This window comes from Grammomys surdaster, unplaced genomic scaffold (genome assembly GCF_004785775.1).
Source record: "Grammomys surdaster isolate TR1022 unplaced genomic scaffold, NIH_TR_1.0 125621, whole genome shotgun sequence".
NCBI lineage: Eukaryota > Metazoa > Chordata > Mammalia > Rodentia > Muridae > Grammomys > Grammomys surdaster.
Genome location: NW_021620462.1, coordinates 1,281,011 through 1,308,377, shown reverse-complemented (window position 1 = coordinate 1,308,377; position 27,367 = coordinate 1,281,011). Strand labels below are relative to the sequence as shown.

General features: G+C 50.2%; 1 protein-coding gene across 2 annotated transcripts in view; it reads right to left on the bottom strand.

Annotated features, from left to right (window-relative positions):
• The window catches only part of Pitpnm3 (PITPNM family member 3), an 87,282-nt gene extending 65,236 nt beyond the window's left edge, over positions 1 to 22,046 (bottom strand). Inside the window, exons 1-3 of one of the 2 annotated variants that reach the window (XM_028787258.1) lie at positions 9,731 to 9,744; positions 7,967 to 7,974; positions 5,731 to 5,826 (exon numbers count right to left, since the gene is read on the bottom strand). In XM_028787258.1, coding sequence (XP_028643091.1) covers positions 5,731 to 5,826; positions 7,967 to 7,974; positions 9,731 to 9,744 — 118 coding nt within the window. Of the gene's footprint in view, positions 1 to 5,730; positions 5,827 to 7,966; positions 7,975 to 9,730; positions 9,745 to 22,007 lie in introns of those variants that run through there. The other variant, XM_028787257.1, reaches the window with a different exon arrangement.
• Positions 22,047 to 27,367: the final 5,321 nt, after the last annotated feature.

Genomic DNA, 27,367 nt, shown 5'->3' with positions numbered 1-27,367 from the left:
ACTCTCTCTCTCTCTGTCTCTCTCTCTGTCTCTCTCTCTCTCTCTCTCTCTCTGTCTTTCTCCTCCTCCTCCTCCTCCTCCTCCTCCTCCTCCTCCTCCTCCTCCTCCTCCTGATTCCATGTGCAGCTCAGCTCCCTTTGTTTTGGTCTATTGTCCGGTTTTCTGTCAAATTCTTTCACTTGCAAACTCAGCATGATTCCCTCCTGCCTGGTCTCCAGCTCCTGGACCCAAAGACTAACTCTCTCTGGATCTCTTCCCGTGAGCTTCTACCTCTCCTGGTATTTGAATTTGCCTCTGTCCCGCTCAGACTCCCTGTGCTCTCTCTAAATGGCCTCACTGTTTTTCTCCCTTGTCCTACCACATCCCGGTATTTGTCCCCCTCTCCTCCCCTGGGTATCTCCTTTTCTCTGAGTGGAAGAGCCTCCTTAATACCTCTCTCTCTCTCTCTCTCTCTCTCTCTCTCTCTCTCTCTCTCTCTCTCTCCTGCTTCCTTTCTCTCTTCTGCTCTCTGGAATCTCTCCTGGAATCTTTCTCTGTTCTCCCTCTCCATTTGCTCAAGCTCATCCCTCCAAAATGCTTTGTCTCTTGCCTCTCCCTCCCTCTGGAATTCTGGTGTGTCCCACTCTTCACATTCATCCGTCAGATCTTCATTCTGGAAACAATGGGCTTTGTCCCCTGTGAGGGCCAGAGAATATGCACGCACGCGCGCGCGCGCGCGCGCGCACACACACACACACACACACACACACACACACACACACACACACACGAGGGGTGCACAGCATGCAGAATGACTCTTCTTGAAGTGTTTCCTAACAGAGGAACCACAAGACACGACCCTAGCCTCCCCCCACTTTCTCTGAAGTAGAGCTGCCTCCCCACAGCACCCACAGAACCCCAGAGGGAGCATCTGGATGACTGCCCGGGGTGTGCTTTGTTCCCCATGCTAAGCTCCATGCTGAGCCTCACCCACCCTCAGTACAACTCTAACCTTAACCTCAGCATGGCTCTGCTCTAAGCCAAAGCCTGGGAATGCCCTGCAAGCCCAGCTTCCAGGGCTATTAGGGAGTTCATCTTCCTTCCCAGGGCTCGGGGCTCTCCTGTGCCTCCAGCTCATAGACCAGATTATTCATCACCTTTTCTAGTTGGTTGTCTAATATCACCCACATCAGGCCCACAGAACCTGTCTTTTCAAGAACCTGAATGCTTGTTGCTTGGTCTTCACCTTCACCTTGCCCTAATATAGACCCCATTCCTTGGGCTTCTCTGAACTCTATTAATCCTCTCTCACACTGAGAATGGTACCCACTCCACCCACCCCCAGAAACTTAAAGGCACTCCCTCTCTCACCTCCCCTAATATGAGATGAGGGAAGGACCTTAGAGACCTCTGTGGCTTGCATCTATAATAGTTCCTTTGTCCAGCGATCACCTCCTCTCCTTCTTCACCCATGGGCTAATGGCTACATCCCTGTTATCTTCTAGAGGAGAACCCTAGCCAGGGCTTTGAGATGTGTCTGAGCTCAAATGGCAGCCAGTCAATGGCACTACCGTGATGAAGACCTGGGCCCTCCCTAACTTGGACTCTCTGGGAGTCCATATGCTCACAGTAGAAGTCCAACCAAGGAGAGACCATCTGATCTAAGCCCCTAACCAGCTATGGGACCTGACTTTGCCCTAGTCTTCTATAAAAGTCAGGTTATTAATCTGAGCACCGTCTTCTCCTAGTTGCTATGGAAGGCAGAGAGTACCAAAGAAAAAGAGAACAGAGATGGATAAAGAACAGAAAGTTGGTGTCCTATGAGGGGGAGGGTGTCCCTTTGCTTTGTTCTTGGTCAGACTTTCCAGTGCCAGTATACCTAAATATAATCAGGTTCCAGACTCCTCATCTCCCCAGCCACTAGCCCAGTTAAGGCCAAGCTCAGCTTGTTGATGCATATTCATAGAAAGAGAGTAGGTACTCAGAACCAGAGAGAAGAACCAAAGGGAACAGGCACTTCCCTTCTCAGTGAAGGAAGATGCCTGGACATGATGGGCCACAAGAATGGCAATTCCTAGCCATTTTTATTTTGATCTTAATGCCTTTCAACTTTCATTAGTTTGTATTGTGTTAAATCTTCTAATAAAAATGTGAGGGAAATGAATGAGTGAATGAACGAAATGAATGAATGAATGAATGAATGAATGAATGAAGAACTCAATGTAGCGTTTTGACAGTTGTAGATGCTGTGAGGCAGTGATCACACCCAGTTTTCTCCCATTGTTTTTGCTCTCCTTCCCACTCTGAGACTATTGATCTGCTCCTGTCCCTGTGGGCTGCTTGGCATTTTCTAGAGTTTTTTGTCAGGGCAGTCACCCAGTGTGCTCTGCTTTGGTCGGACTTGTTTTCTGTCAGAGTGACTTATTCTGATGTTGTCCGCACTCCTGCATGCTTCAGTTCACTCCTTTCTTCTAGAACAGACTCTGCCTACCCATTCGCTCGCTGATTTTCATTTGGGATGTTTTCAGATTGAGGCTAGAATAAATCAAACTGGCATAACATTTCCCTTAATTTGAATAAGCATCTAGCATAAAGGGTTCAGGATTGAGGGCAGGGGGAGCCTAGGCCACTGTGCATGCTGGGAGACACGACATTGAGCTATATTCCCCTCCCTTCTTTTCAAACTGCCACCAATTTTATGAAACTGTCCATTTCCCCCAAGGATAGTTTGAAAGGACCCTGTTCTTCCACATTGCAGCCAGCTATTCTATTGAACCATTCTAATAGGTACACAGTGGTATCATTGCAGTTCAAACAACTTCAAATATTTATATTTGTTTAGTTTATATGCATATGGAGGCAGGGTACTCTTATACCACAAAACACATGTGGAGGTCAGAGGACAGCTCTCAGGAGTTGGTTCTCTACTTCCACCACCTGGTTCCCAGGATCAAACTCAGGTCATCAAGCTTGACAGCAAGCACCCTCACCTGCTGAGCCATTGCGCCAGCCCATCTTTACAGGTGTGTCTTGTTTTCTTTTTAGTGTGTGTGTGTGTGTGTGTGTGTGTGTGTGTGTGTGTGTGTGTATACATGTGCATGTGGAGAGCACAGGATAGCCTCAGCATCGCCCTCAGGAACACCATCATCCATTTCCTTTGGCCCCAAGCTTTTCAATTAGAGTAGACCACTAGCCAGTGAGCACTGAGGACTCTTTTGTGTCCCTCCCCAGTTCTGGGATTACAACAATGCCTAGTGTCTTCACGTGAGTGCTAGGGATTGAACTCAGGTCCCTGGGCTTGCAAGGAAAGCACTTTACCAGCTGAGCCACCCTCCCAACCCCTCTTTGCAGTTTTGACTTGTCTTTCTTTGATGACTGATAGTATTGAGCAACTTTTCATGTGTTTGTTTGCCATTCAAACATCTTCTGCAGTCAAATGTCTATTGCTTTGTGTTGTCTATATAGCAATTCTCAATATATGTCATTTGCTTGTGCGCTGTCTTCTCCCCTTTCACCTGCTATCCAAGCCACAGCCCCTTGAGGACTAGAATGGGACCTTCAGTCTCCACACTAAGAATGGGGCCTAACACTGGTTGAACAGATAATAAGTACTTGTGAAAGAAGGGACAAATGAAGTAGGATTATACCCCCTGCTCTGCTACAGTCTACAACCCTAAGTAAAACCCCTGCCTGAGTTTCTCACCTTGTAAAATGGGTTGGGGGCTGACAAGAGGCTTAGCCAGTAAAGTGCTTGCTGTGTGAGCATGAAGACTTAGTTTGATCCCCAACACATACACAAAATGCTGGGTAGTTTATAATCCCAGACCTGGGGAGGTGGAAGTAAGTGGGTCTCTGGGCTCTTTGACTAGCCTGCCTAGTCTGACTGGTCTGTACCAGGGCAGTGAAAATCTCTGTCTCTGTTTCCAAAATCAAAGTAGATAGCACCTGAGGAAACACACACACACACACACACACACACACACACACACACACACACACACAATCTTGAGGGACATCCCAGCTATTATATGATCTGGGTTTGAGGCCACACCCTAAGGTGAAGTCTAGGATTCTGAAAGAATGGAGGAAAGGAGATGATAAGGCAAAGGGAGGAGGAACAAACAGGTGTATGTTCTGTGGAGCCGGGAGCACATGGTAAGACCAAGTTCTCTGAGACTGGGGAAGGGAGGACAGACACTGCTGAGGGAGACTGAGAGAGACAATGGTCCTAGGGATGGGAGCAGGAAGGTCCCTCAGCTGCTCACAGGAAAGACAGGCCCAAGACAGATTTGACCCTGAGCCACCCACAGATGCTTGCCTCCTGCAGCATGCCATCATAGCAGCTAAGGACAAACAGCCCTGATGAACTGCAGAAATATTGAAATGAAACTCTTCAGCGTATCAAAATATTGAAGCTGTGTTGTCACACTGTGGGCTAGTTGCTATGGAGAATAGCAGCCCTGGCAGCCACTCCAATCAGACATCAAGTGAAGATGGGAAGTGAGCCCCCAATGGGCTGGTTTAGGGACTTTACTGGGGAAAGGCTTCTCTGCCCAGAGCTAAGAATGGGGGAGGCTTAAGTGGGGACAGTCCAGCAGCATCCAGCCAGGCTTCCCTAGAAATTCCCTGAACCCCAATATTTGGGAAATATTCTCAGACTGGGGACATACAGAGCTAATAAGAATCTCAGACCCCAGAAAGAGAACACCATGTCTGAAGCCAAAGTGGAGGTCATGTTCAGACTAGTCCCTGCTGTCCTGTCCTAGGTCCACATGCTGCTTATAACCACTTGTCTGTCCTTAAGATCATATTTACTAAGTATTGCAAACTAGCCCCATCTCAAATAAGTCAACCCCCTAATCTTGGTGATGTCCCAGAGTGAGACCCACAAGGCTAAAAGGTACTAGGACCCCTTTTCCACCCAGCCTGGCTCAGTATGGCCACCCTGTCTTCTTTTCTAATTCCAGATTGACTAGCCTCCTGCCTCTGCATCTGCATACTATAATCACACTTTGGCTTCTGTGTTCTCTCTACCTGAAATACCACTCTTGGGGTCCCTCTGGGTACCATTTGGATCCCCACTACCTGTCACAGCTCCTCTGAGTATCACTGGTGGCTATCGCTCCCTATCTGTGAGACCTGTCTTAGAAGCCACATAGGTACTGTTGGCATCAGAACCAGTCTCATCTATCATTCCTTTTCCCCTGGTGTACCACCCCACCACCACCACATAGATCTCCCTTCAGAGCCGAAAACATTCGTTAATCTTTCCTAGGTCAGAGCTACCATACCTGCTGCCGTATCTGTCTGGAAGACTCTTCCTTCTCCTCACCTGACAAGCTCCTACTTCTTGGCTCTGCAGAAAGGGTGTCCCACCTACATCAAAGTCAGTGCCCTGGCTACATTCTCTCCCATGTCAGCTGGTTCTTTGGACTAGACCACATCACTCCCACCAGTGGCTGGGTTTCCCTCTGTATCCTCTTGTGATGTTTGCTCTCAAGCTAGACTATCTGCTTATGAGAGTATCAAACAAACCCACAGTATTCTGTGCCATCCAAGCACCTGGCACGTATTAGGAGCTTTGAAAATATTTCAAAGAGTGAGCAGGAGGGTACTGAGCCCCCATTCTCACCTATGGAGTATGAAACTGCAAGTGTGGGCAGAGACAGCTCTAGTCCTCAGCAGGGATTCACTTTGCAGAACTTCTAGAAAGATCACCCAACTGGTAGGGTGGAGATGAAGTTCACTTACCTCTAGCATCAAAGAATTCATCATCTGAACTCTCCACTGAATCACTGAGGGCATTCCGAAGGTGCCAGGGGGCACCGCCACCCGGGGAAGGGCCACCTACAAAGAGAACATGTGTGTCAGTCAAGCCTGAGAGCGTGTCCCAATACGATGGGGCCAAGACCAGGCCCCTCAGACAAAGGTCAGCTACATTCTCCATATCTGAGTTCTCCCCCTCTGTAGCCTCCAAGCACACCTCTCACCATGGTGTTTTCATTTAAGTCAAAAACTCTCTCTGAGGAAGCTTCTGGGGAAGAGAGTTGGGCAGTAGCTAAGAGACTCAGCCGATGGGACAACGTATTGCTCCACAGCTGAGCCGGGGTAAGAAATCATCTCAGCTGCTTATAGCAACAGTGATTCACTTCCACTTCATGGGTCAGAGAAGGTTCTTCTCATCACACTCGCTCGGAGGGGCCACCACCTTATGATGTCATCATCTCCAATGAGATGTCAAGGTCCAGCGAAGCAAAGAAACGGAAACTCATGCCCAGTTTTAAATTCTCCTACCCAGAAATGGCATGCTTTGCTCGCATTTCATTGACCAACATAAGTCATGTGGAAAGATCAGACAACCTGACAATCACCAGAGATGTCAGCCATACACAGCACACGGGGACCACGGCAAGGCTCAGCACTACACACATCCAAGTGAGGAGGGACATGATCGGAGATGTGCCCTGTCTCTGTCGACAGCTGGTACCCACATCCATTCTCTGGTCCTCCTTACTTAGCACTGTGGGGTTCACATGGGGTCGCCATGCACGTGAAGACCTCTGCATACATACTCTGAGGTGTGCAAGATGCAAGAGATTGCAGGTAGATTGCAATCTCATTATACAATGAAAACAATGGAAGAGGTAGAAGAAAAAAACAACAACAACCTTGTAATTTTCCTGAGGAAGTGCTAAAAGACACAGGTGTGAGTTGATTGTCACAGTATTTCAGTGATACCTGTACGGCAAGAGAAGCCCCAGTGTCCATCTGCAGGAGATGGGCCACACACATCCATGCTACACACATCCATGCTACACACATCCATGCTACACACATCCATGCTACACACATCCATGCTACACACATCCATACACAGTCATATGAGATGATTCCCAGCAATGGCTGAAGAGATGAAGTAGTGCTTCAGGCATGGACATGGAAAAGATGCCCATGGAGTGTGGTTAGCAGAAATACACACAAGAAGGTTCCAGAACAGCTTTGACCTTGTTTTTTTTTTTTAAAAAAAATAACATAGACCTGCATACTGAGGGTTATGTGTGGCATTTGGTTAAGACCTTAGGCCTGGTTCAAGTTCAGGCCTTGTTTCTTAGAAGCTGTGTGATGTCAGGTAAGTTGCCTCTCCTCTCTGTGCTTTGGCTTCCCCTTCTATGCTGTGGCGCTAGCCCATGCCAGCCTTCAGAGCTTATTGCAAAGATTAAACAAAATGCGTTGGAAAGCTTAGCATCATGTCTTGCAAAGATAAAGTGTTTGGAACAGTAATTAATACATAAATATACTTCCCAAGCTGTTAGAATGTTTGGGAGGACACACACCAAGATGCCATTTATAAACATTATCTCCATGGAATGGAATTTGATAAGAGGCAGAGGAAAGAGGAAACTCAGCTTTGACGCTGCATATGTAATTGTATGCGACTACCAAGATTTCAGTCTAATGTATCAGTTCTGAGAGGTACCTTCCCCACACTTGCATCTTTGGAACTGGGTAGTGACTTAGGTGATGGCACACCATGAACTAAGTAGCATCATTTATTCCTTCTCCTCGTCAGTATTCAAATAAGGCTGCATCCTGCAGTCAGTACATGTTCAATAAAATCAGAAATCACCATGCACATGGGTACATCTTCCCTCAGGCAGAGGCTTTGGCCTTCTGACACTCACATCCTGTCCCCACAGAGACCTAGGTGCTAGTATGAACAATGCTCCTGCCTCCACTTCCCATCTGTATGATGAGAAACCTCATAGGCTCCCCCAAGGGGAAAAATGAACTCTGGATCTTGAGAAGTCCATCTGGCACACAGTAGGTACCAAGGACTGTGAGAGGTGGAGGTCTCCCCAGCTTTGGGCAGGGGGCATCTTACGATGCAGTCTGTGGAGACCTGCAACAGCCCAGCTCACCCTACCCACCAACCTGCAGGATGCTAGCACCACTTCCTACCGTGTACATGAACAGTTTAGGGAGAGGCCAGCCCTCCTGCCCTACCCAGCACAGACTCCCAGACCCATACCCAGGTTATGCTCTATGGTTTGCAGGCAAGAGAGAGAACATTCTGAAACACGAGAGGGCAGAGGTCACAGGAAGCACCAGTGTGGGATCACCTCTAGATGCAAAGTTATTTCTGCCTCATACTTTTTATGGAGCCCCTTGAAGCTACAGCAGGACAGGGGCACTTGTTTTCCCACCCATAAGCCCTGTGTTTATTGGCAGGAGGTCTGAATATAGGTGTGTCATAACTGTGACCTTCTACCATGGATGCGAGACTATTTTCCAAATGTATGTGGAAATTATCAGCTAGTGCAATAAGGCAAGAAAAATAAAATATATAAATTGAAAAGCAAGAAACAAATCTGTGTTTATTGTGAGATCACATGATTGTCTACACAGAAAGCCAAAACTCTACAGAAAGAAAATCTACTAGAACTAAGCCTCAGTATAGCATGATGGTGGGGTTAATCCACAAGAAGCCGTGTTCCTATATCCTAATAATGAACAGCTAGAATTTGATTTATACCTAAATATTTTTGTGATATGATAAATACTATTGTCTTTTCATCTTCAAATACATGTAGAGATTTTTGTGACTCCAAAACACAACCAATGGAGCTAGAGAGATGTATCAGAAGTTAAAAACACATACTTCTCTTGCAAAGAACCCAACTTCCTTTCCCATATCAGGAGGCTCCCAACTGCCTATAACTCCAGTTCACAGGGATCTGACTCTTGCCTACAAAGGCCCTGTACTGATGTTCACAGACACACACACACACAAATGAAAATAAAAATAAATCTGAAAAAAGTAAGAATTTTAAAAAATCATTTAAAATTTGCCCCAAACTTAAGTTAACTTAATTAATGCAATTTTCTCAAGAAACAGATGTGAGTTATTAAAATTATTATTCCATAGCTCATATCAATACATACCACATATTGATACACAAACATCCCTTACTGTCCAAGTCTATTTCATTCCTAAGAAGCAAGAGTTTGCTTAGATGGTAAGAAAAGTGTTGTGAGCCTTGACTACTCAGCTCCTGAACTGGCAACATTGAACAGACAGAGCTTGCGTGGTGGTGTCACCATCTGGAGAGTTGCTAGGGTCTTTGTGGTTCCTGAGATTGCATAGCCAGAGATGAGTGACAGGCCTCAGCACACAGGCTCTCACATGCGTTCCACATGTACAAGTACACAGGCATGGACATTCCTGCCAAGCTCGTGCTTGCAGTGTGTGCTACAGCCTGAGAAAAAAGAGAGAAGAGGGTTCATCATCCTCACAGAAGCCCCCAGTGCCAGCCATATCATCTGTGATCACTGCAACATTCTGAAGGGCCCCAGAGAGCATGGGGGTGGGGGCAAGGAGGCTCTTTCAGAGGGAACACGTTCTAGTTAGAACAGAGCAATGAAGGGGTTGGTGGACATCAAAGGAAGCTCCCCTGCCACCAGACACTGCAAGGACTGCTGGGGACACTGGGATGAATAGATAGGACTTCCATCACACACACACACACACACACACACACATACACGCACACACATACACGCACACACATACACGCACGCACGCACACATGCGCACATTCTCTGGAGGCTGCCAAAAGGCCACCTGCTCACCAAGGTGGGGAAAGGTGCTACCAATTTAGAGCTGTCCCTTTCAAACTCTTTCTTCCACAAGAGTTTCTAACAGTGCCATCTGTGCCTGAGAAACTGGCAGGCACATACATGGGTCTGTCACCCAGCCTTGCTCATCAGAAGCACTGGTGACCCATGCTAGTTTTATGTGTGAACCAGCCCAGTAGCTCCCGTCTTCTGCAGCTCACAGCAACTCTCCTCTCTGATGAGTCCCTCGCCTCCTCTGAGTTCAAACTATGTCTCTGGGCTTATTTTCAATTGTACATTCTGACTTATTTATGATTACTCGCCTTGCTTTCAAACTACATTTGCTTGCGCTTTTTAACGTGTGCTGTAAGTTTGTTTAAAGAAGATACCAGGTCTTTCTTCTCTCCCATTGGGTGTCTACCCAAAACAACCTCTGTAAAAGTAACAGGGAACCCCAGCTATATATACCTAATATAAAAGGAACCTGTAGTCACGTGTGATAGCACACCTTTAATCCAGGTGCTCAGGAGGCAGAGGCAGACAGATGGTAAGAGCTACCTAGTGAGATCCTATCTTTAAAAAATAAATAAAAAATAAGCCTATAACAACAGACATGTTAAGATGCAGCTAGCAAGGTAGGTAAGGGTGATTGCCAAGGGTGATGTCAAGTTTGACATCCTATGTTTGATCTTGGACCCCCACAGAGTAGAAAAGAATCAACTACCTCAAAATTGTGACAAATGTATGCCTACACACATACATGTGCATGCATGTGTACACACATATACACACAAATAAATAAGTATACTCAAAGAAGCAACTGGCTTCCGGCTGGGAGAGAACAGTTTTTTGATTGGCTTTCCAATACACTGATTTCTGGCAAATAATAAAGACCATTTCAAGGAAGGAGGAAAAGTCTACAAGGTCATCTGTGGAGGAGACTGCTTGGAAAAGATATCAGGCAAGCTGGGAACTGAATGGTGAGGAAAACCAGTCACATGGAGAGAGAGAGAGAGAGAGAGAGAGAGAGAGAGAGAGAGAGAGAGAGAGAGAGAGGGGGGGGAGCGCTCTTTGAGGGATAGGAGCTCCCACTCTACCTTCCTAGAATTGTTCCAACATTACAGGCAAACAGTTACCAGGTACCAGTAAAAGTTCTACACAGAGCCTAGAATATGACCTTTTGAGTGACAAGACCTTGCATTCACTCACTCCTCTATGTTTCAAAGCAAATTAACTTCTCTGATCCTCAGGTTTTCTTATCTCTAAAATGGGTATCATTATAAGGTTTAAATTTAACATCAGTCACCAGAGTTTCTAGCTGACTGCCTGGGGGCAGCCTTTGTCATCCATAGAACCAAAGCTTTCATGAGGCAGGGAAAGAATACCCAAGAAGCTTGTAGCTGCTGCCAGGGGGACTGCTCAGGCTTATGTCTGCCAAGGCTCAGCTTGTCTCTGTCTGAGGACCACAATTACCTAAACCCCAAAGTCAGCATCAAGGAGAAGAGACTACCTAAGCACTGCCTATAGAAAAGCTACTGCTGCTTCACAGCCCAGCACAGATCCTGCAGGAGGGGGGCTGTTGGAGACATCTCCAATCTGCCTCCAGATCCATCAGCCCTTTACCTCAGGCCCAGCGTATTCTCCTAGAATTTGTGACAGGCCTGGATTTCTCCTACATGAGTGAAGCCAGACACTAGCTCAGATCACTGGTTCTATCTCAGGCTCCACATCTATAATAGACAGAGAGGCAGACACACAGCCAGACAGGAGCCTTCTGGTCTGTCCTAAGGACCTCAGGTCAGCCCTGCAAAAGCCCTTCTTTAAGGATAAACTGCCTTGTACTTAGGAGCCCTGTCCAGAGGGGAAGCCACCTCACAGGAAGGAGGCAGAAGTATAGGCCAATGTTTCCTGGGACAGACCTTAGGCCAGATGGTGCTTGGGGGGAGGAAGGGAGAGCAGAGAGGAACTGAAACCATCCTGGCCCTTGGGAGTGCTGGCTCAGGGCTCAGCCCTGCACTGCCCTACACATAGCACAGAGCAAAGTGCTTGGTTCGTGGGCCAGATTCCATATAAGTAGTCTCTGGGAAGGCAGGGTCACACAGGGGTGGACCACACCCCAAGAAGAAACCTAGTGTTCCTTCTTGGGGAGGAGTCCCAAGCTGAACCTCAAAGGAAGAAGTGAGCAGGACTAACCAGGCTGAGGCAGAGTAGAGCCAGAGAAAGGCATGGCCACAGTGACGCCAGGCAAAGCTGAGGCAGAGGAAGGCCAGAGAAAGGCATGGCCACAGTGACAGCCAGGCAAAGCTGAGGCAGAAGAGGGTCAGAGAAAGGCATGGCCACAGTGACAGCCAGGCAAAGCTGAGGCAGAGGAGGGCCAGAGAAAGGCATGGCCACAATGACACTAGGCCAAGAGGACATAGAACTCCCCAGTAACTCAGTATGTCAGGATAAGGGAAGGACCGTGGACATTTGCTAGGGTATCCAAATAACATACATGATTCCTAGATCTCAGGGTAAAGCAAGTGCCTTTGAGCATGGCCTGGGTTACAGCCCCGGACCTGTCTATACCCAGACCTACCTGCCTGGCAGTGACCATTGCCCCACTACAACTAAAACTGTCCTGGTGGCACAGATAACTGAACACCAGTGAGTGACCAGAGAAGGTGGCAGGGCAGTGATGTTACAAGCCTTGGACACCCACCCCTACCCACCACCGTACACACAGAGATAGGTGGGCTCTATAAACCAGTGTTATGGTCTAACTCCTGGCCATAGGTGTGACTGAAATGATCCAGTTGGGAAACACACACACACACACACACACCACTGATCTTCATGACACCTCTGAGGCCTGAGCCAGGAGGCAGCATGTGGAGTATGGCCTGAGGGAGGCTTCACAGACTGTCGGGGACTGACTCCAAGGAAGCTGCCTCCTTACCACTACTCTGCTGCCATTTCTTCCTCCTCCTCTTCATCCTCCTCCTCTTCATCCTCCTCCTCTTCCTCCTCCTCTTCCTCCTCCTCTTCCTCCTCTTCCTCCTCCTCTTCCTCCTCTTCCTCCTCTTCTTCCTCCTCCTCTTCCTCCTCCTCTTCCTCCTCCTCTTCTTCCTCCTCTTCTTCCTCCTCCTCTTCCTCCTCCTCTTCCTCCTCTTCCTCCTCCTCTTCCTCCTCTTCCTCCTCCTCTTCTTCTTCCTCCTCCTCTTCCTCCTCCTCTTCCTCCTCCTCTTCCTCCCCGTCTTCTTCCTCCTCCCCTCCTCTCCTCCTCCCCCTCCCATTGCTCCCCTTCTTCCCCTCTTCCCCTTCCTCCTTCCCTTCTCCCTCCTACCCTCTTCCTCCTCCTCCTCCCTCCTTCCCCTCTCCTTCCTCCTCTTCTTCCCCCGTCCCCTTCCTCCTCCTATCTTCTCCTTTCTCTGCTATCTTCCTCTCCCTCAAAGGAACCTGCCCACTTCCATTGGCCTGGTTCCCAGTTTAGATATTTACCAATTACTCTGTGCCTCAGTTTCACCTCTGTAAAACAGAGACAATGGCCATGCCTACGTTGGGAGTAATAAAGGCAGTAAATGAATATTCATTCATTTGAGAAAAGTATAGCATAGTACCCAGTCTCCATTGCTGCCATAACAGGGCTTGTTGGGGCTGTCAAGGTGGCTTAGTTTACTGTGTAAGTCTCATGACCCTTGTTTGATCTCCAGGACCTACATAGTAGAATAAGAGAACCAGATCCTGCAAATCATTCTCTGGTCTCCATACATGTCAAACACACACACACATGCACACACAGACACACAGATATACATATACACACACATGTACACACACATATACAGACATACACATGCAGACACAGACATACACACTCATGCACACGCACACACGTACAATAAATAAGATGAAAACTGAGTAGGTAAAGGAGTGTGTTAAGTGGAATAAGAAACCATGATCATCCAAAGGGCTTTTCTTTGCTTATTTCTTAAGCGGAAACTTTTAAGTGCAGTCCACTCTCCTGGGGCCCCAGGAACGGGAGCTGCTCTTCTCTCCTCCTCCCCTCATTCCATTTGCTCTCAGCCCATCCTCCCACCATCTGGCCTCAGCCAGAACCTTCCATGTGTCTCCCTCTTCCTCTGGGCCTTTACTGGGGCCTCCATTCTCCACTCCATTCCTGCTAGATGAAGGGAAGGGTAGGCTTCCCTGTTCCCAGGCCAGACTGGTGTCTGATTCTTCACCAATGTCCCATGGCAGCTAATGTCTGCATCTCTGTCATCCTGCCCTCTGGACCACAAGTTCCCCTAAAGAAGATGCCTAGCAGGAACCTTCTCTAGGCCCACCACCTCTTGCTGCACAGGGCTGCATGGTAAGAGTTCTCTTGGGGCTCCACATGGAACAGCACAGGAAGGGTCTGAGGAAGGTTGCTCTCTGGAGAGCACACACCAAGGTGTGCCCTCAGGTGCTCTTTGTGGGTCAGGGCAAGAATGAGGTCCATACAATCCAGGGCCAACCAACTTATGCATGGCCTTGAAGGGGCTGTGCAGCCACCCAAGGAGGGATGAGAGGCCAGAAGCTGCTTCCAGAAAAAGGCCTTATTGAAGGAAGCCAGTGCTGGTCGGGGGTTGGTTGCTATAGAAACAGTCCTAACTATCTCCTAAAATGCTAGATGTGCCACTGATGAGCTGTGTGCTGATCTCTTTCAGGGGACTGCCAGGACCCCCAAAGGGACTGTCTGCTATGGTACCCAGGCTCAGGAGCCAGCATCCTGAAGGACCCAAGGACGGACCCGCTTTCAGGGCAACCAACTAGACCCAGTCCATGTGGATTGTACTCAAGGAATGGAGCTGAGCCTTCAAGATACAGAATCATCCTGACAGCAACTGGGGTCCTTAAACCAACCATGGCCTAAACCTTGACCTCAGCCATTAACACAGACCAGCCTCAAACTAGACCATGACTGCATCCCCAGCCTTAATCTAGTTACACGACAAGTGACAATCATAGGCACAGGAGAAACCCACCCCAGGCCATGGCACCCAGTCTAGACCCAGAGCCATATCAAATCATTTGCAGGCAAATCCAACCTGTGGCCTACAGACCACAAGCGGCCAATTGTATATGTATTAGGAGATTTTTATTTTGTAGCTCCATTGCCTAGATCTCAAGCACAGATCTCTAACTTTGTAGGTGACAGCACCATGACACCATGTTAAGGTTGGACATGCCTAAAGAATATTTTTTGCAGCACACTCTGGATTCTGTACTGCATTTTATAATTGCAGAGGTTTCTGTGACCTATCACCTTCCCACAGTGCAAATATGTCCCTGCAGAGAGGCTTGGGATCCCTAAAGTTCAGGAGGAAGGGGGAGAGTGGGAAGAAAGTGAGGACTAGAACTTGGGTCTCTGTGCCTGGCCTAGTTGGCCAGACCAATTGCTTTGGGAATGATGTGCTTTTGAAGACCTGCTGGTATCTTATAAATATGCCAGTTAAATACCCCTTAATTACCTTATTTAGGAGATAATGAGTGATTAATAGCTTTGGCTATCTATTGTACTTTCATTTGCTCTGCCAATTAGGCTCCCAACAGTTCTGAATTCTTTGGAACAATTTCTCCAAGGCCCAGATGTCCCCCCTATGTCCCGCCAGATTCTTGCTCCAGAAGGCAAAAGCTATCTCCCCTATCCTACAGGAAACCCTCCATAGCACTTGCCACTGTCTCACATATGGGAGGACACAGGAAAGCCCAGAGTGTCGAGACTGAAGATGGCATCCTCCCTAATTGTCCCAGGACCCTTCGGTGGGGGCCAGAGAATAAGAATTTGACATCTATGCACCAAGCCAGTGGACAAGGAAGCCGGAGTAGAGCCAGAGACTGGATGCTGTGCATTCTCTCAGGGACCACCACTTCAGTGAGCTTTTGGTAAGGGCATCAAAGGCTCCCATCAGCAGCAAGCAAACAGCAGGAGAGACCAGCTCCCTGCCACACCCCAGCAATGGCCAATATGATCTCACATGGACACCCTATTCCACCTGCAACTCCCAGATTGTAAAGATGAACCTCAAGGTGATCTCTGCCCTCAGGCCCCTCGATTTGGTGCCAAATCACGGTGCCAGGAATTGCCAGTGAGGTAGGGAAGCCCTGACAGCAGGCTGGATAATGCTGCCGTCCCTGCCTGCCCCAGATTATAATACACAAGAAGGAAACAAAACACCGCAAAGAATAAACACATTCCCCACACCAGGCCCTAATAGGAGGCTCAAAATAGCTCTTTATGCTACCAGGGGTGAATCCAGAACTGCTTAGCTCAGACCAGGCTCATAAGAGGAAGCTACAGCAGAGCCAAGGGGAGTTCTGATCCAGGAGGATGGTACTGGGGTTCAATCTGAAAACAATCCAGGAAAGGTCAAATGTGTGACCAATACATGCGTGAAGACAGCTCCTAGAACATGCTCAGAGTCTTCCAGTTGCCACTCCACCTTAAGCTCACGGTCACAAAGTCTGCAGACCTAAGTCTATCCCTGAGGAGGACAGGAGGGCAGTGACGTACTCTGTAAATACCCAGAGCCGAACAAACACAGCGTCAGCAACAGCCAGCTCAGAAGAGGACTCTCTAGCCACCAGAACTCAGCGCCCCTCCCAGATGGGCCCAGTGTGTTTCTATTTTTGCTTTCAACCCTTGTTTGGCATCCCCAGCCAACAGACGGACTACTTCTCCTCCCTCCAGAATAATGGGTCACGGGGAGGTGGCACACCTCCTCACTGGCCCCGCCCATCCCGACACACACCTCGCGCTGAGGCCAGCTTGACTCCAGGAGACCCCCAGCAGCCTTCCTCAGTCAGTTACAGGGCCCAATTTCCCATCCCCGCCGCCTCAGATGCACCCATACTGCAACTCACTCTAGCCACAGACCAGGCCCACCATGCCACCAAACACACCTCACCAGCCTCAAACTGAATGCTGATTGCCACGCTGGCTCAAAGCCTGGTCCCATCTGGGTTATACTGCAGGAAGCAGGCCAGCTGACTAGGATCCCCTGCAGCGACCCAGCTCCCACCCAGAGCCAAGACAAGCAGGAGGCCCCTGTAACCCTACCCACATATATACCCTAGTTGGGGGCTGTGACCACACAGCTGTGCAGGCCTCCACAGGCACACGTGGGACCTTGGAGGTGGCATTTACCTCCGGAGTGACTCATTAAGGCTCCCATTCCTTGGGAAAGGGGGTGCAATTTAGCATTTCTTTCTCTTTAGAAAACAAGAATTTTAAAAGAGAGCGAGTAGAGAGATTTGAGGGAGTGGGTGGGGAGCTCAGATCTGATTTGATTTCCAAACGTATTTGCTATGCATTCTCTCCTACCCCACCCCCTCCTACCCCTAAATCTCTCCCTAGGGGCTCAGCGCAGCTGGCCACACCCTTCCATGAGGCCCTGGTGACAAGCTAGTCTGAGACCTCCTATAAGACTTTGGCTGTGAAAGTCCTTGACTCCCTGGGGTTCCTTAACCCTCAACTCCCCCAAATCCCATCCACGTGAGGTGAGAGGTGAGAGGCGAGGCAGTAAAGATAGACAGACCCCAGGGAGAGGGTGGGTAGAAAAAAAAGAACTCAGCTAGAGCGGTGTAGAACTTCCAGCCCCTCCAGAGCCCACGCTCTCCTTCCCCATTCCTTCTTACAGAGGTAAAAGCTAAGTCTCAGAGGGGGCAGTTCAAGGTCAACCCAGGCCAGGTTAGACAGGAATGGAAGAGTCCTACTTGCTAGTTCCAGTCTGCCTCCAAGTCCACGGATGAATCTAGAACCAGATACTCAACCTTTCTGGAGTTGAGTTTTCCCATCTTTTAAAATAGGAACAACACTGTGGTTGTGTGTATGTATCCATCGTCCGTACCCTTCCTAACCCCACACCCCATCCCTGCAAAGAGGTGCTGTCAGGCCATCAAAGGGGAAATAATTACGAGGGCTTCCATAAAAAGAAGCCAGTTGTAAACCCCTAGTCCTGGCCTCCTTTCTGCAGGCCTGGCATCTCAGAGCACTTCTGGATACAGGCTGGTTCTTTCTAAGACTCCTCCAACTCTCAAAGCCTTGGTTTCTGGAGTTCATGGTCCTGCCCTTGATTCAGAAAAGGACCCTTTGCCTGTCTCAATCTGCACCCCATTATAAATTTTTAAATTAGATTTATTCATTTTATTTTATGCGTGTTTGGCTTGCATATATATTAACCACTGAGACACAACTCTTCAGTGTGTTGCCCCCCCCCCCCACACACACACCTTTAACAGGTGGACTAGAAGTCTCCAAACTTCTAGCTGGGAACTACTACAGTTTGCAGTCATTCACCCTACCCACCAGCTGCAGACACTGCCCCTAGGGAGCAATGGAGAAAGACATCAAGCTGTGTTGAGTATGTCTCCCACTTCTCTACTCCCCAACACAGCCCAAGGCACAGGAGTCTCCAATGGGACCAAGAGGTTGGGAAGGGTCTCCAACAGCACCCTGTGTGTCAGCCTCTGTGAACTTATGTGTTGCCTGACCTCAGCAAGTCCAGGAAGGCTTCCTGGAGGCAGAACTTGAGGAAGTCCTGGAGTCTTACTGCAGTCCCCTTGCAGAGGTGATGGTCTTCCCAAGATACGCAGGGACATTATCCTGGTACCCTAGGCCTGAGAGTTTCTCCACGCACCTCAATTCTTCTGCCATCTTTCCAGAGTGCAGTGAATCCCAGCCCTGGTCCTGTCCCCTAACTTCTGGTTGTTTCCTCTGCTGGGCCACTGGTCCCTGGTCCCTGCCAGAGGGAGGAGGTCTTCCTCCTAGAGCTCTCATGCCTGCTGTTACCATTCCCTGAGACCTTGAGCACACACCTAGGCCTCGGTGTCCCCCTTGTTAATCAAGGCTTTGAACCTGAGGATCTGCAAGCAAGCCCCCTGCCCAGCTTCTACCCATCAGATTGATCTTTTTTTTTCTGCTGTTGGTGACTAGGCTTGCTGTACCCCATCAGCCAGCTCCTCCTCTTGAGAGCAGAGGCCAACACCTGGAAATGGCATAAACTGGTTCCTCCAGCCTGGAATTCCTCCCCAGCCCTGTGACATGGTTTCTGGGCTCTCCAAACATTCCTGCCCTTCTCCAACAGCTTTACAGACTCTATTGGCTGTCTGCTGAGTTTCTGCCTGACCCAAGTGAGGATCCAGGTCTCCCACTTGCACTTGGCTGGGGACAAACCAACCCTGCTGTCCTGCTGAGATACAGAGAGAGAGGGTCATTGCAAGGTTCACAGGAAGGGAGGGGCAGGGCTGCTGGCAGAGGCAGAGCAAGCCCTTCCCAACAGAGGCAGCTCCCATACTGGCAGCCCTCCAGCCTCCAGAGCCCTCACATTGTGCCAGAAGGATTTGTCCAAACGCACAAGCCTTACCACTTCTCTGCTGGCCCCCACTCTCTGGAGTTCCTTCTGACCTCTGCACCAAGTCTCTAGGAACCTGGCACCCCAGCCCACCCAGATGTTTCTGTAGCAGCCCCTGCACACTTACTCATCTCCCCATTATCCAGATTCTCAGCCTTTGCTTCTCCAGGACCAGGAAGCCTGGCCCTTGCCACCGTTCTGTCTAAACTCTGCTAGCCTTGAAGATCCAGCTAGAGAACCCAGCCTTCGCTGCTCCAACCTGCTGCTTCCTCTGGCCATGGGTGGCTCTATGCAGAGAATTATCATTTCCTTTATAGAGTTCCTGTCCTGTTCTCCCCACCTCCTTCTCTGGTTTTCATCCTGTCTTTCTTTGTCCACAGAACAAGACCAAGGAGCATTCTTCCTTTCCAAGTATTGGAGATGGCCAACTATTCTGATTTCTGTGTGGCTGAGATTGCCCCCAAAGCTTGAAGACTGGTAATAATCAAGTTGGATCCACTCTGCAAATTAATCTCATCCTTTCTGGGATCTGATTACATTTTCTCTTGTGCCTGGATTCTCCTAGCTACACGAAAGTCCTTGAACTGCCTTCCTGGCACAGCTGGCATAGCTTTGGCTGGCTGCTCAGGATGTACACTGTACCGCTCCAGCACCACCATTCACCATGATGTGCTGGTGGAACTGTACAGTGTACAGCCTGGAGTTGGGTACAACAGTCCCAGGACTCAAAGCCCATCTCCTCTCTCAGCAGCTGGACCATTGGTCAGTTTTCAGAGGAAATCTCACACAAATCAGGAAGCAGACCCCCCTCACTCGTGGACAAGATTTCCTACAACCTCCCTTTAGTCTAATCTCACCTCTCAGGGTGGAGAGCTGACTCTTCTGCCTTTTAGTCTGTGTGTAGTACTGAACTGCCATCTTTCTCTCTTGGGCCTCGGTTTCCCCAGCTATGAATAGAAGGACTTGGCCACCTCTGTTGTAAAGCTTAACAATATAATTCAACATAAATGTACTTGGTGAGAGAGACCAGACATTCCTCCGTACTGTGCATTTTCAAGTCACTGGGTTTAAGGCAGCTAAAGAAAAAGAAGGGATGTTTGCAGGCTGCCAAGTTGCCCAGGAGAGTTGAGAAGGAAAGAGTAGTCAGATCTTGCCAGAGGTTATCTGCAGAGCTTCTTGGGGTGGCAGCTAAGGAAGGGACAGAGGCACCAGGCAGGTGGTCACAGAGAAGGAAAGTCTGGCTTGCCCTGAGGGACAGGACTGAGAGTGTGAAATGGACAAGTTGTAGCACAGCCCCTGACAACAGTGCTGGGAGGCCTGGCACTTCTTCACCTTCCACGGGGTACTCTCCCCACAGATCTTGGCTAGGGACCAAAAGACCCACAAGCCAATGCATAGGACCTCTCCCAGAATGAGGAGGGGAGTAGAAAGATTCCTTAGCATCCAAAAAAACAAACAAACAAAATCAAACAAACAAACAAAACAAAACCTTGGTCTTGCAACCAGGCTTTGCCTAGACCTTCCCAGCCACCTTCAAGGAGCTATTTGCTTCCAATGGTTTTAAAAGGAGGTGTGCCTTCCTATGTCTCAGGATCAAGAGGCAGTAAAGGGCTTGAGTACATTACTTGGTACACAGGTCAAGAAGAGATTTCTCTAACTACTGTTGCTACTATGATCCCCTGGCAAGAGACCTAGATCCAGGCATCCAGACCTGTGCTTACACATGAGCACATGTAGAAAGGGCAGCAGAGACACATGCTCTTCCTTTATGAAGAGCAGGGGTGGGGAGGGACCAAGGCAGGAGAAAGAAGGGAGCAGAGAGCCTTTTCCAGCCTCCTGGTGTCATCTCACTGTGCCTCCCTCAGGAGGGGAAGGGAGGGAAGTGGGAAAGGGGGTGTTTAGATGCATTTGGTTATGCTGTCTCACACAACCAGCCTCTCCCTGACAGGATTTCTCTGTAATAACAGGCACCTGAGTCACAAGGCCAGTCCATGCCAAGGATTGGGACCTGTCCCAGGGTCGCAGGCAGCTCAATGGCACTCACATCTAGAGCGTGGGCAGGTGATCATATTCATTCCATCTTTGCCTATGGATGGAGAAGTGTGGTTCACACCAGACCCCACGGGGATAGCATGGCACCTGCCAACATCACAGGCTGGGTGTGAGTTCATGGCAGATTCTCACACGACAGAGCTCCCAAGCTCGGGACTGTTGAGACCAGCCTCGCCCGTTTGTGGCCAGCCCTATGAATACAGTCTTTCCCCAACTTGGCCATCTAGAGCACTGTGGGGGCCCAGGGTGCAGAGCGGGGAGTCAGGGGCTAAATCTGGTCCCCTCCAGGTCCTAGCCAACTCATAGGGCCTGACATCAGAGCAGATGCTGGTGAATGAATGCCTGACTGGATGAATGAAGGGACGACTAACACCTACTCCCTGCGAACCTTGGGCTACAGCTCTGAAATTGCAGGAGAGCAGAGCCCATGGGACCATAACAGAGGCCCCGCCTGCCTAGCCTGGCACCTGAGGCTCTGTCTCTGGGTCGGATGGGGGGCGGGGCGGCTCCCCAGCGGCAGAGTACCCCTCTAGCAGCGGGACCAGTAATCTGGGTCTCCTGACCCAGCTGGTGGCAGGGGCGGAGGGGGGGTGGGATTGTCGCATCCAGGATACAGAGTGACAGGACAAGGGGGCGCGTCCTGGTTTGTTGGGCGTGGGATGGATCGGCGGCCACAGGACATCTCCTTTGGGTTCCGGTGCCGGGGTCTACTCCCCCGGTCTCCCGGAGGGCAGCGACAGCTCTCAACTGCCAACTGGACTGAGGAGCCACAGACCTGACCCAACGCAGCGGGGCAAGCAGGATGCGGTGTCCCACGAGGTGACTGGGGGCGCGGGAAGGACGCAGGGCGCGCGGAGCCCCTTCTGCACGCCCGGGGGTCCGGACGGGTCGCCGCGGTCACTGCGCCTCCGCCCACCTGGTGGGGGGGGCTCACCTGGGCCAAGCGATCCCTCCTGCCACCCGCCGCGCGCCCCGCGCCGCGCTCACCTGCGTTGCCCGCCTTGGCCATGTCCCGGGCGGCGGGCTCCGCTGTGCTGCCGGCGCTGCTCGCTCCCGGCCCGGCCCCCGCGCCTTCGGCCGGAGCGGACTCTCCGGGCGCCGCGCCCCGCGCCCCCGCCCCGCTCGCTCGGCCGCCTCCACCGCAACCGCCGCCGCCTCGCCGCTCCCTCCCGCTCCCTTAAAGGAGCCGAGCGGCGGCCGCGCCGCCCCCCCTCCGCGCCGCCGGGGAGGGACTGACGACGGAAGGCGCCCGACACCGCCCCCGCGGGCCCGCACCCCCGCCCGAGCCGCGCGGCCACCGCAGCGCGCGGGAGGCGCAGCCCACTGGATGCGGCCACTGAGACCCCGACCCTCGCGGAACGACAGTCGTAGACAGACTCGGGATTATACAGCCCGGAGACGCTGCGGGCCGGGCAGGGATGGAGACTTGGACTGCGAGCCTGGGGCGCAGTGACCCTGAGACACAGCACCAGAAAGAGACACTCCTAGGGCAGAAACAGCCTTGGGAGAGAGAGAAATTCAAGGAAATTGGCGCTAGCTAGAGTCTGTGAGGACAGAGTGAGAGAGCAAGGAAGACCAGGACCCAAGAGACTGAGAAACCTAGAACTAAGTCTCACAGAAATGAGAGGGGACTTCTCTATCAGCTCTCAACTCCAGGGGTGCTGGATGCTTGGATCTACTCTAGTCTCAAAAGAGAAAAGCCTTTGTCCTTTAACGCTAAAGGACCCGTTAAACCTGCAAACCCCACCTGCCAGTCCAGGCTGAGCAGGGTTTATGCAGGGCCTGGCAGAAAGCAGGGTCCCCCTAACACTTTTCTTACGGAAGTGCAAACATTCTAATTAACAGGCCTCCTGAGACATATAAATTGTGTTTTCTGTCCGCTGCAATCAGGGGATCCACAGGAGATAGTCATTTTAGATGGGGCCTAGAAGATAGGATCCTGGAGAGACTAGCCCTAGTTCAGTTCCAGGCTAGGATACTTCCTCCCGGCGGCCGGGTAGGGTGAGGGCGAGGCTCCTCAGAGGACTGTTGGGTCTTCCCTGAAGCCTGCTTTTCTCCCACAGTCTGAAGCCAAGCACCCACCCTGGACACTAGACAGTTCCACCCCTGGGGCAGCCAGGACTTTAGTGTCCCATCTACTCCCCCATAGAAACAAAGCACACAAGGGGCCTCCACGGACACACCCACTTTTGGTCTTCGACTCCTCCAGTCTATCCTTGTTAATCAGCCTTTACTGCCTCTATCAAACGCTCAGTCCCTTAGGCAAGAGCCTTCCCAAAACTTTTGCACAAAGCTAGCAGAAAAAAAAGATGTCTTTCACCTCGGCGGAAATCTGTATCCTGTACCACTTACTTATGGACCTCTCCCTGCCTTCTGATGCCTCATCTACCGAACCAGGGTTTCCTAGGATCCTCCACTCATGCTTTGACAAAGATTGCCCATCTTGTTTTTCCGTCTTACCTCTCAAGAAGCCCTTTAGTCCCAAGGGCTCGAGAGTGGGACAGCAACACGGAGTCTTGTAGACACGGAAGTTTAGGAGCCCCAAAGTCATGAATTCAAAGCTGTTCACCAGCTCAGGCCACTGGCTACTAGCAGGAAGGGCACGGATACCCCCTTTCCACCCCAACCCTGGAGTGCTCCCCCATATTGGAACTGCAGTCTGTATATGGCTTTCTGTGTGAACTTTTGTTAAGTCTGGATGTACAATACACCCTCTGGGGTGTATTGTGTCATTCCTAGTTTATGCAGAAGAAACAGGCTAAGAAAATTCACTGGCCTACAGAATTCTACTTCAGGCCTGAGCTCTGTCCCTCTGGGTCTCCTCACCCTTATACTTCCCTGTGGCTCTGGGAATTTCAGAGATTTAGCAGTTTGTACAATGTCTCCATCTGGCCACCTGGACTATGGGTCCATAAGTGGTGACAGTGGATACCACTGACTACAGAAAACATAATGAAACCTGTCACAGAAGGGACACAGTTGGGCCTAAGTACCACCCCAGGTTGTGGCTCTCAGAAGGAACAGTGACCACAGTGACCACTGTCCTGTTTCCTGGTATAGCACTGTGTGTGTGTGTGTGTGTGTGTGTGTGTGTGTGTACATGTGCACACACACACAGCCATCTGCTTGGTACCTCATCTGTATGGTCCACCCAACCCTTCCCAAGGTCAGTAGTCTAGGGGTTGGAATGACCAGACTCGGACAGGAGAATCTTAGGGGCTCTTATCACAAATAAGCAGATGTGTTTTCCTGGGTCTGTGTGCATGTGAATGTACACACAGATATTCATATACACATCTACTTATGTACATATATATGCACATGTACATACATGCACACACACAGACACACAGACACACACATACACACACACACAGAGCTATGTAGCATCTTGCAATTTACCCTCCCCATTCCATAAGCAAGCTACCTGACTCCCCTCTAAGCCTTCCCTGCAACTCCAGCCGGTGTGAAGCTCCCCTGAGAGGTGGGCTTGGAGCCCAGCAGGGCTTGCACAGCCTAGCCTCTCAGGTAGCTTCTGTGCACAGACCTGGAGTGACTGCTGAGGCAGCTTCATCCCTGCCTTCAGACAGAGCAGACACATCGGGACTCAAGGCCGTTAGATTAGCTGGTGGGAGTTAACTTCCTGTATCAGAAGAATTGTCCTTAATTGAAGAAAAGAATAACTAGCAATTTGCAGCAGCTGACCTCACTGCCTAGTGGAGGGAGGAGCTGGAGCCTGTGGTGTCTCCTAGGCCTCCAGCTCCTAACGGGAGAGGGACTGCGTCTGGGCTTCCATCTTTGGGTTCACAGTGCTTCTACCATCACAGTAGCCAGCCATTCTCCAGCCAGCCCACGCAAATATTAAAACCCAGATAACTGGGGAAAGGGAACAGGGGCCAAACTAGGCTCAGGTACAGATGCAGTCGAAAGGTAGAGCTCTTGGTAGGTGGGCAAGGGGATCTGGTGTCAGGATGATTTCTCCACTAGCCAGACCCCAGGCATGACTACTAGTCTTGGAGAAGTGGTATTCAAGCCTTTGGAAGAATAAGCAAGAGCTGGGAGCCAGCGTGACCACAAGGGAAGCCAGCCGGTTTGGGTCCAGCTCATTTTCTTTCTGGACTTGGTTGTAAAGGCTGACAGAGTTGGGCATTACCACACCATCTGGGCTTGGCCACAGCGTCTGCTCAACTCTCCAATGGCAACTCTTGCCATTGGAGAACAACACAGTGAGCCACTGACAAGATGATCCATGACGTGTCTCTGTCACCCTGGAACGGACTAGTAGATGGTGGCCTTGGGGCCCATCAGGCCTGTTAACAAAAGTATACCTGACCAGGAAGCAGGGGGCCATGTGGCAGGTTCATGACAACTCACAGTGGCCTTTGCAGCTGGGACTCTGAGCCACAGCCAAGAAGATGAGATGAGCAAGAACGGACAAGCCTGGTACCCTCTCTCCACGTCCCTCCCAGGCTCCCAGCTTATGTTCCCACTCGGAGGTTTCCACAGCCCCATTTCCCATCTCCCTCTATGACTTTCCTTGCCACAGCACATCATTACCCTTGGCAGCTCGCTTCCTTCAGGGGTCTTCTGGCTGGCTTCAGGTCCTGTCAGCTTCTCTTTACTACTCTCCATTCTTTCAGATCCCTCAACTGCCATCCATGCCTGTGGGGATCACCTCAGTCCCAGAACAGCCCCACACTGAGTCACTCTTAGAGACTCCTAGGACAGCTCTGGGAGTAGCTAGCCTGTTCTCACCCTCATCTCTCACTCTAGGTTGCCCTAGTTCTGCCTAGAGTCCGGGACACAGTGTAGTGTGTCCTTTCTTTGTGCGCTTCCTTCCTCTCCTTTCTGCCAGCTAGGACTTATTTACTGTGTGTGTCCACCTTCATCCCAAGAAGGATAGAACCATGCCTGTCCCCATTTCCATGGTGAGGGCCATCTCCCTAGTTATGTGGGCATCCATGGCCTTACCCTCAAGGCAGATGCTATAAGGAAGGCCTTGTGGTACTCAGGGGCTCCTGAAGGAGCAGAAAGATTGATTCCTTTAATGTCAATGCCACCGAGATCCCAGTGTGTGAGGATTTCAGGCAAGACAGACCCTACCTCATAGAAAGGTCAAATGTAGTTTCTGATTAGTGTCTTCTTTCACACTGTTCCCACCAGAGTGGGCTGCAGACACTAGACATGTACACCTTGTATGTTCAAAGGATTCTGGGGACAACATGCTGAGTCTGTTGAACTGGCCAAATGTGGTTACCATCCTAAGAGTTTAAGGACAGCTTGAGCTGAATCTTGAACCCAGGGGACTATGGAGGCCCAACAAACTGTTAGTCATTTTGTGTTTGCCCAAGATGAGCATGGTTGAGTAGAATAGGGCCTATTGTGCTTTCTGGCAGCCTGGCATGTGTGTATATATACACATATACTATATATATAAACCCAGAGGACCCAGGTTAGGTCCTCAGCACTCACGAAGTGGCTCACAACTATAACTCCAGCTCCAGTGAAACTGATGCCCTCTTCTGATCTCTGTGAGCACCACACAGTGCACATACACACATGCAAGCAAAACACACTCATGAAATAAAGTAAATACGTGAAAAACACTTTACATGAATATTCATTATTGTCATGGCATATGCCACACACACCATGACGAGCATATCGTGGCAGTTCTCTCCTTCCACCATCATGTGGGATCCTCGGATTACATTGAGGTCACCCAGCTTACCCAGCAAGCATCCAGTAATGGATGACCCATCTCACCTGCGCTCTCAGGTTTGACTTCAGGAACTGTGGTTTTCTTTTCCACATCAGTGGTCCTCCCTCTTACTGAGTGGGTGATGCTGGTTCTGGTAGATAAGATTTTGGAGAGGAGGTCTCAAGAGGTGATGGGTGAGTTTTCAAAACAAGAGGGTGTCCACGGAGACGGGAATGAAGGGATGCAGTAGTCATAAACTGAAGGAGGCCAGGGAGTTTACTTCATGCAGCTGTCCAGTTGGCTGTGCCAGGACCCCCTCTTCCCTGCCCATGGAATGACACCCACAGTTTTATCCCCTCGTGTTTTTCTGCAGGTGTGCCTGTGTTTTGCATTTGTTTAAGGTCCAGACTGTTAAAATTGGCCCCAGGCAAAGTCCTGTTGTTTTCCAATTATGTCTGGTGCTGCGTAAAAATCTTCAAGTCTTGGCAGCATTGGCTTTCTACTGTGCGCTCCTGGAAGTGCCCAGCAGCACAGTGCTGGGACCAGCTCATCTAGGTGCTCTGACATCTGACATCACAGTAGCCCCAGGCATGCCTCTTCACACACACACACACACACACACACACACACACACACACACACACAC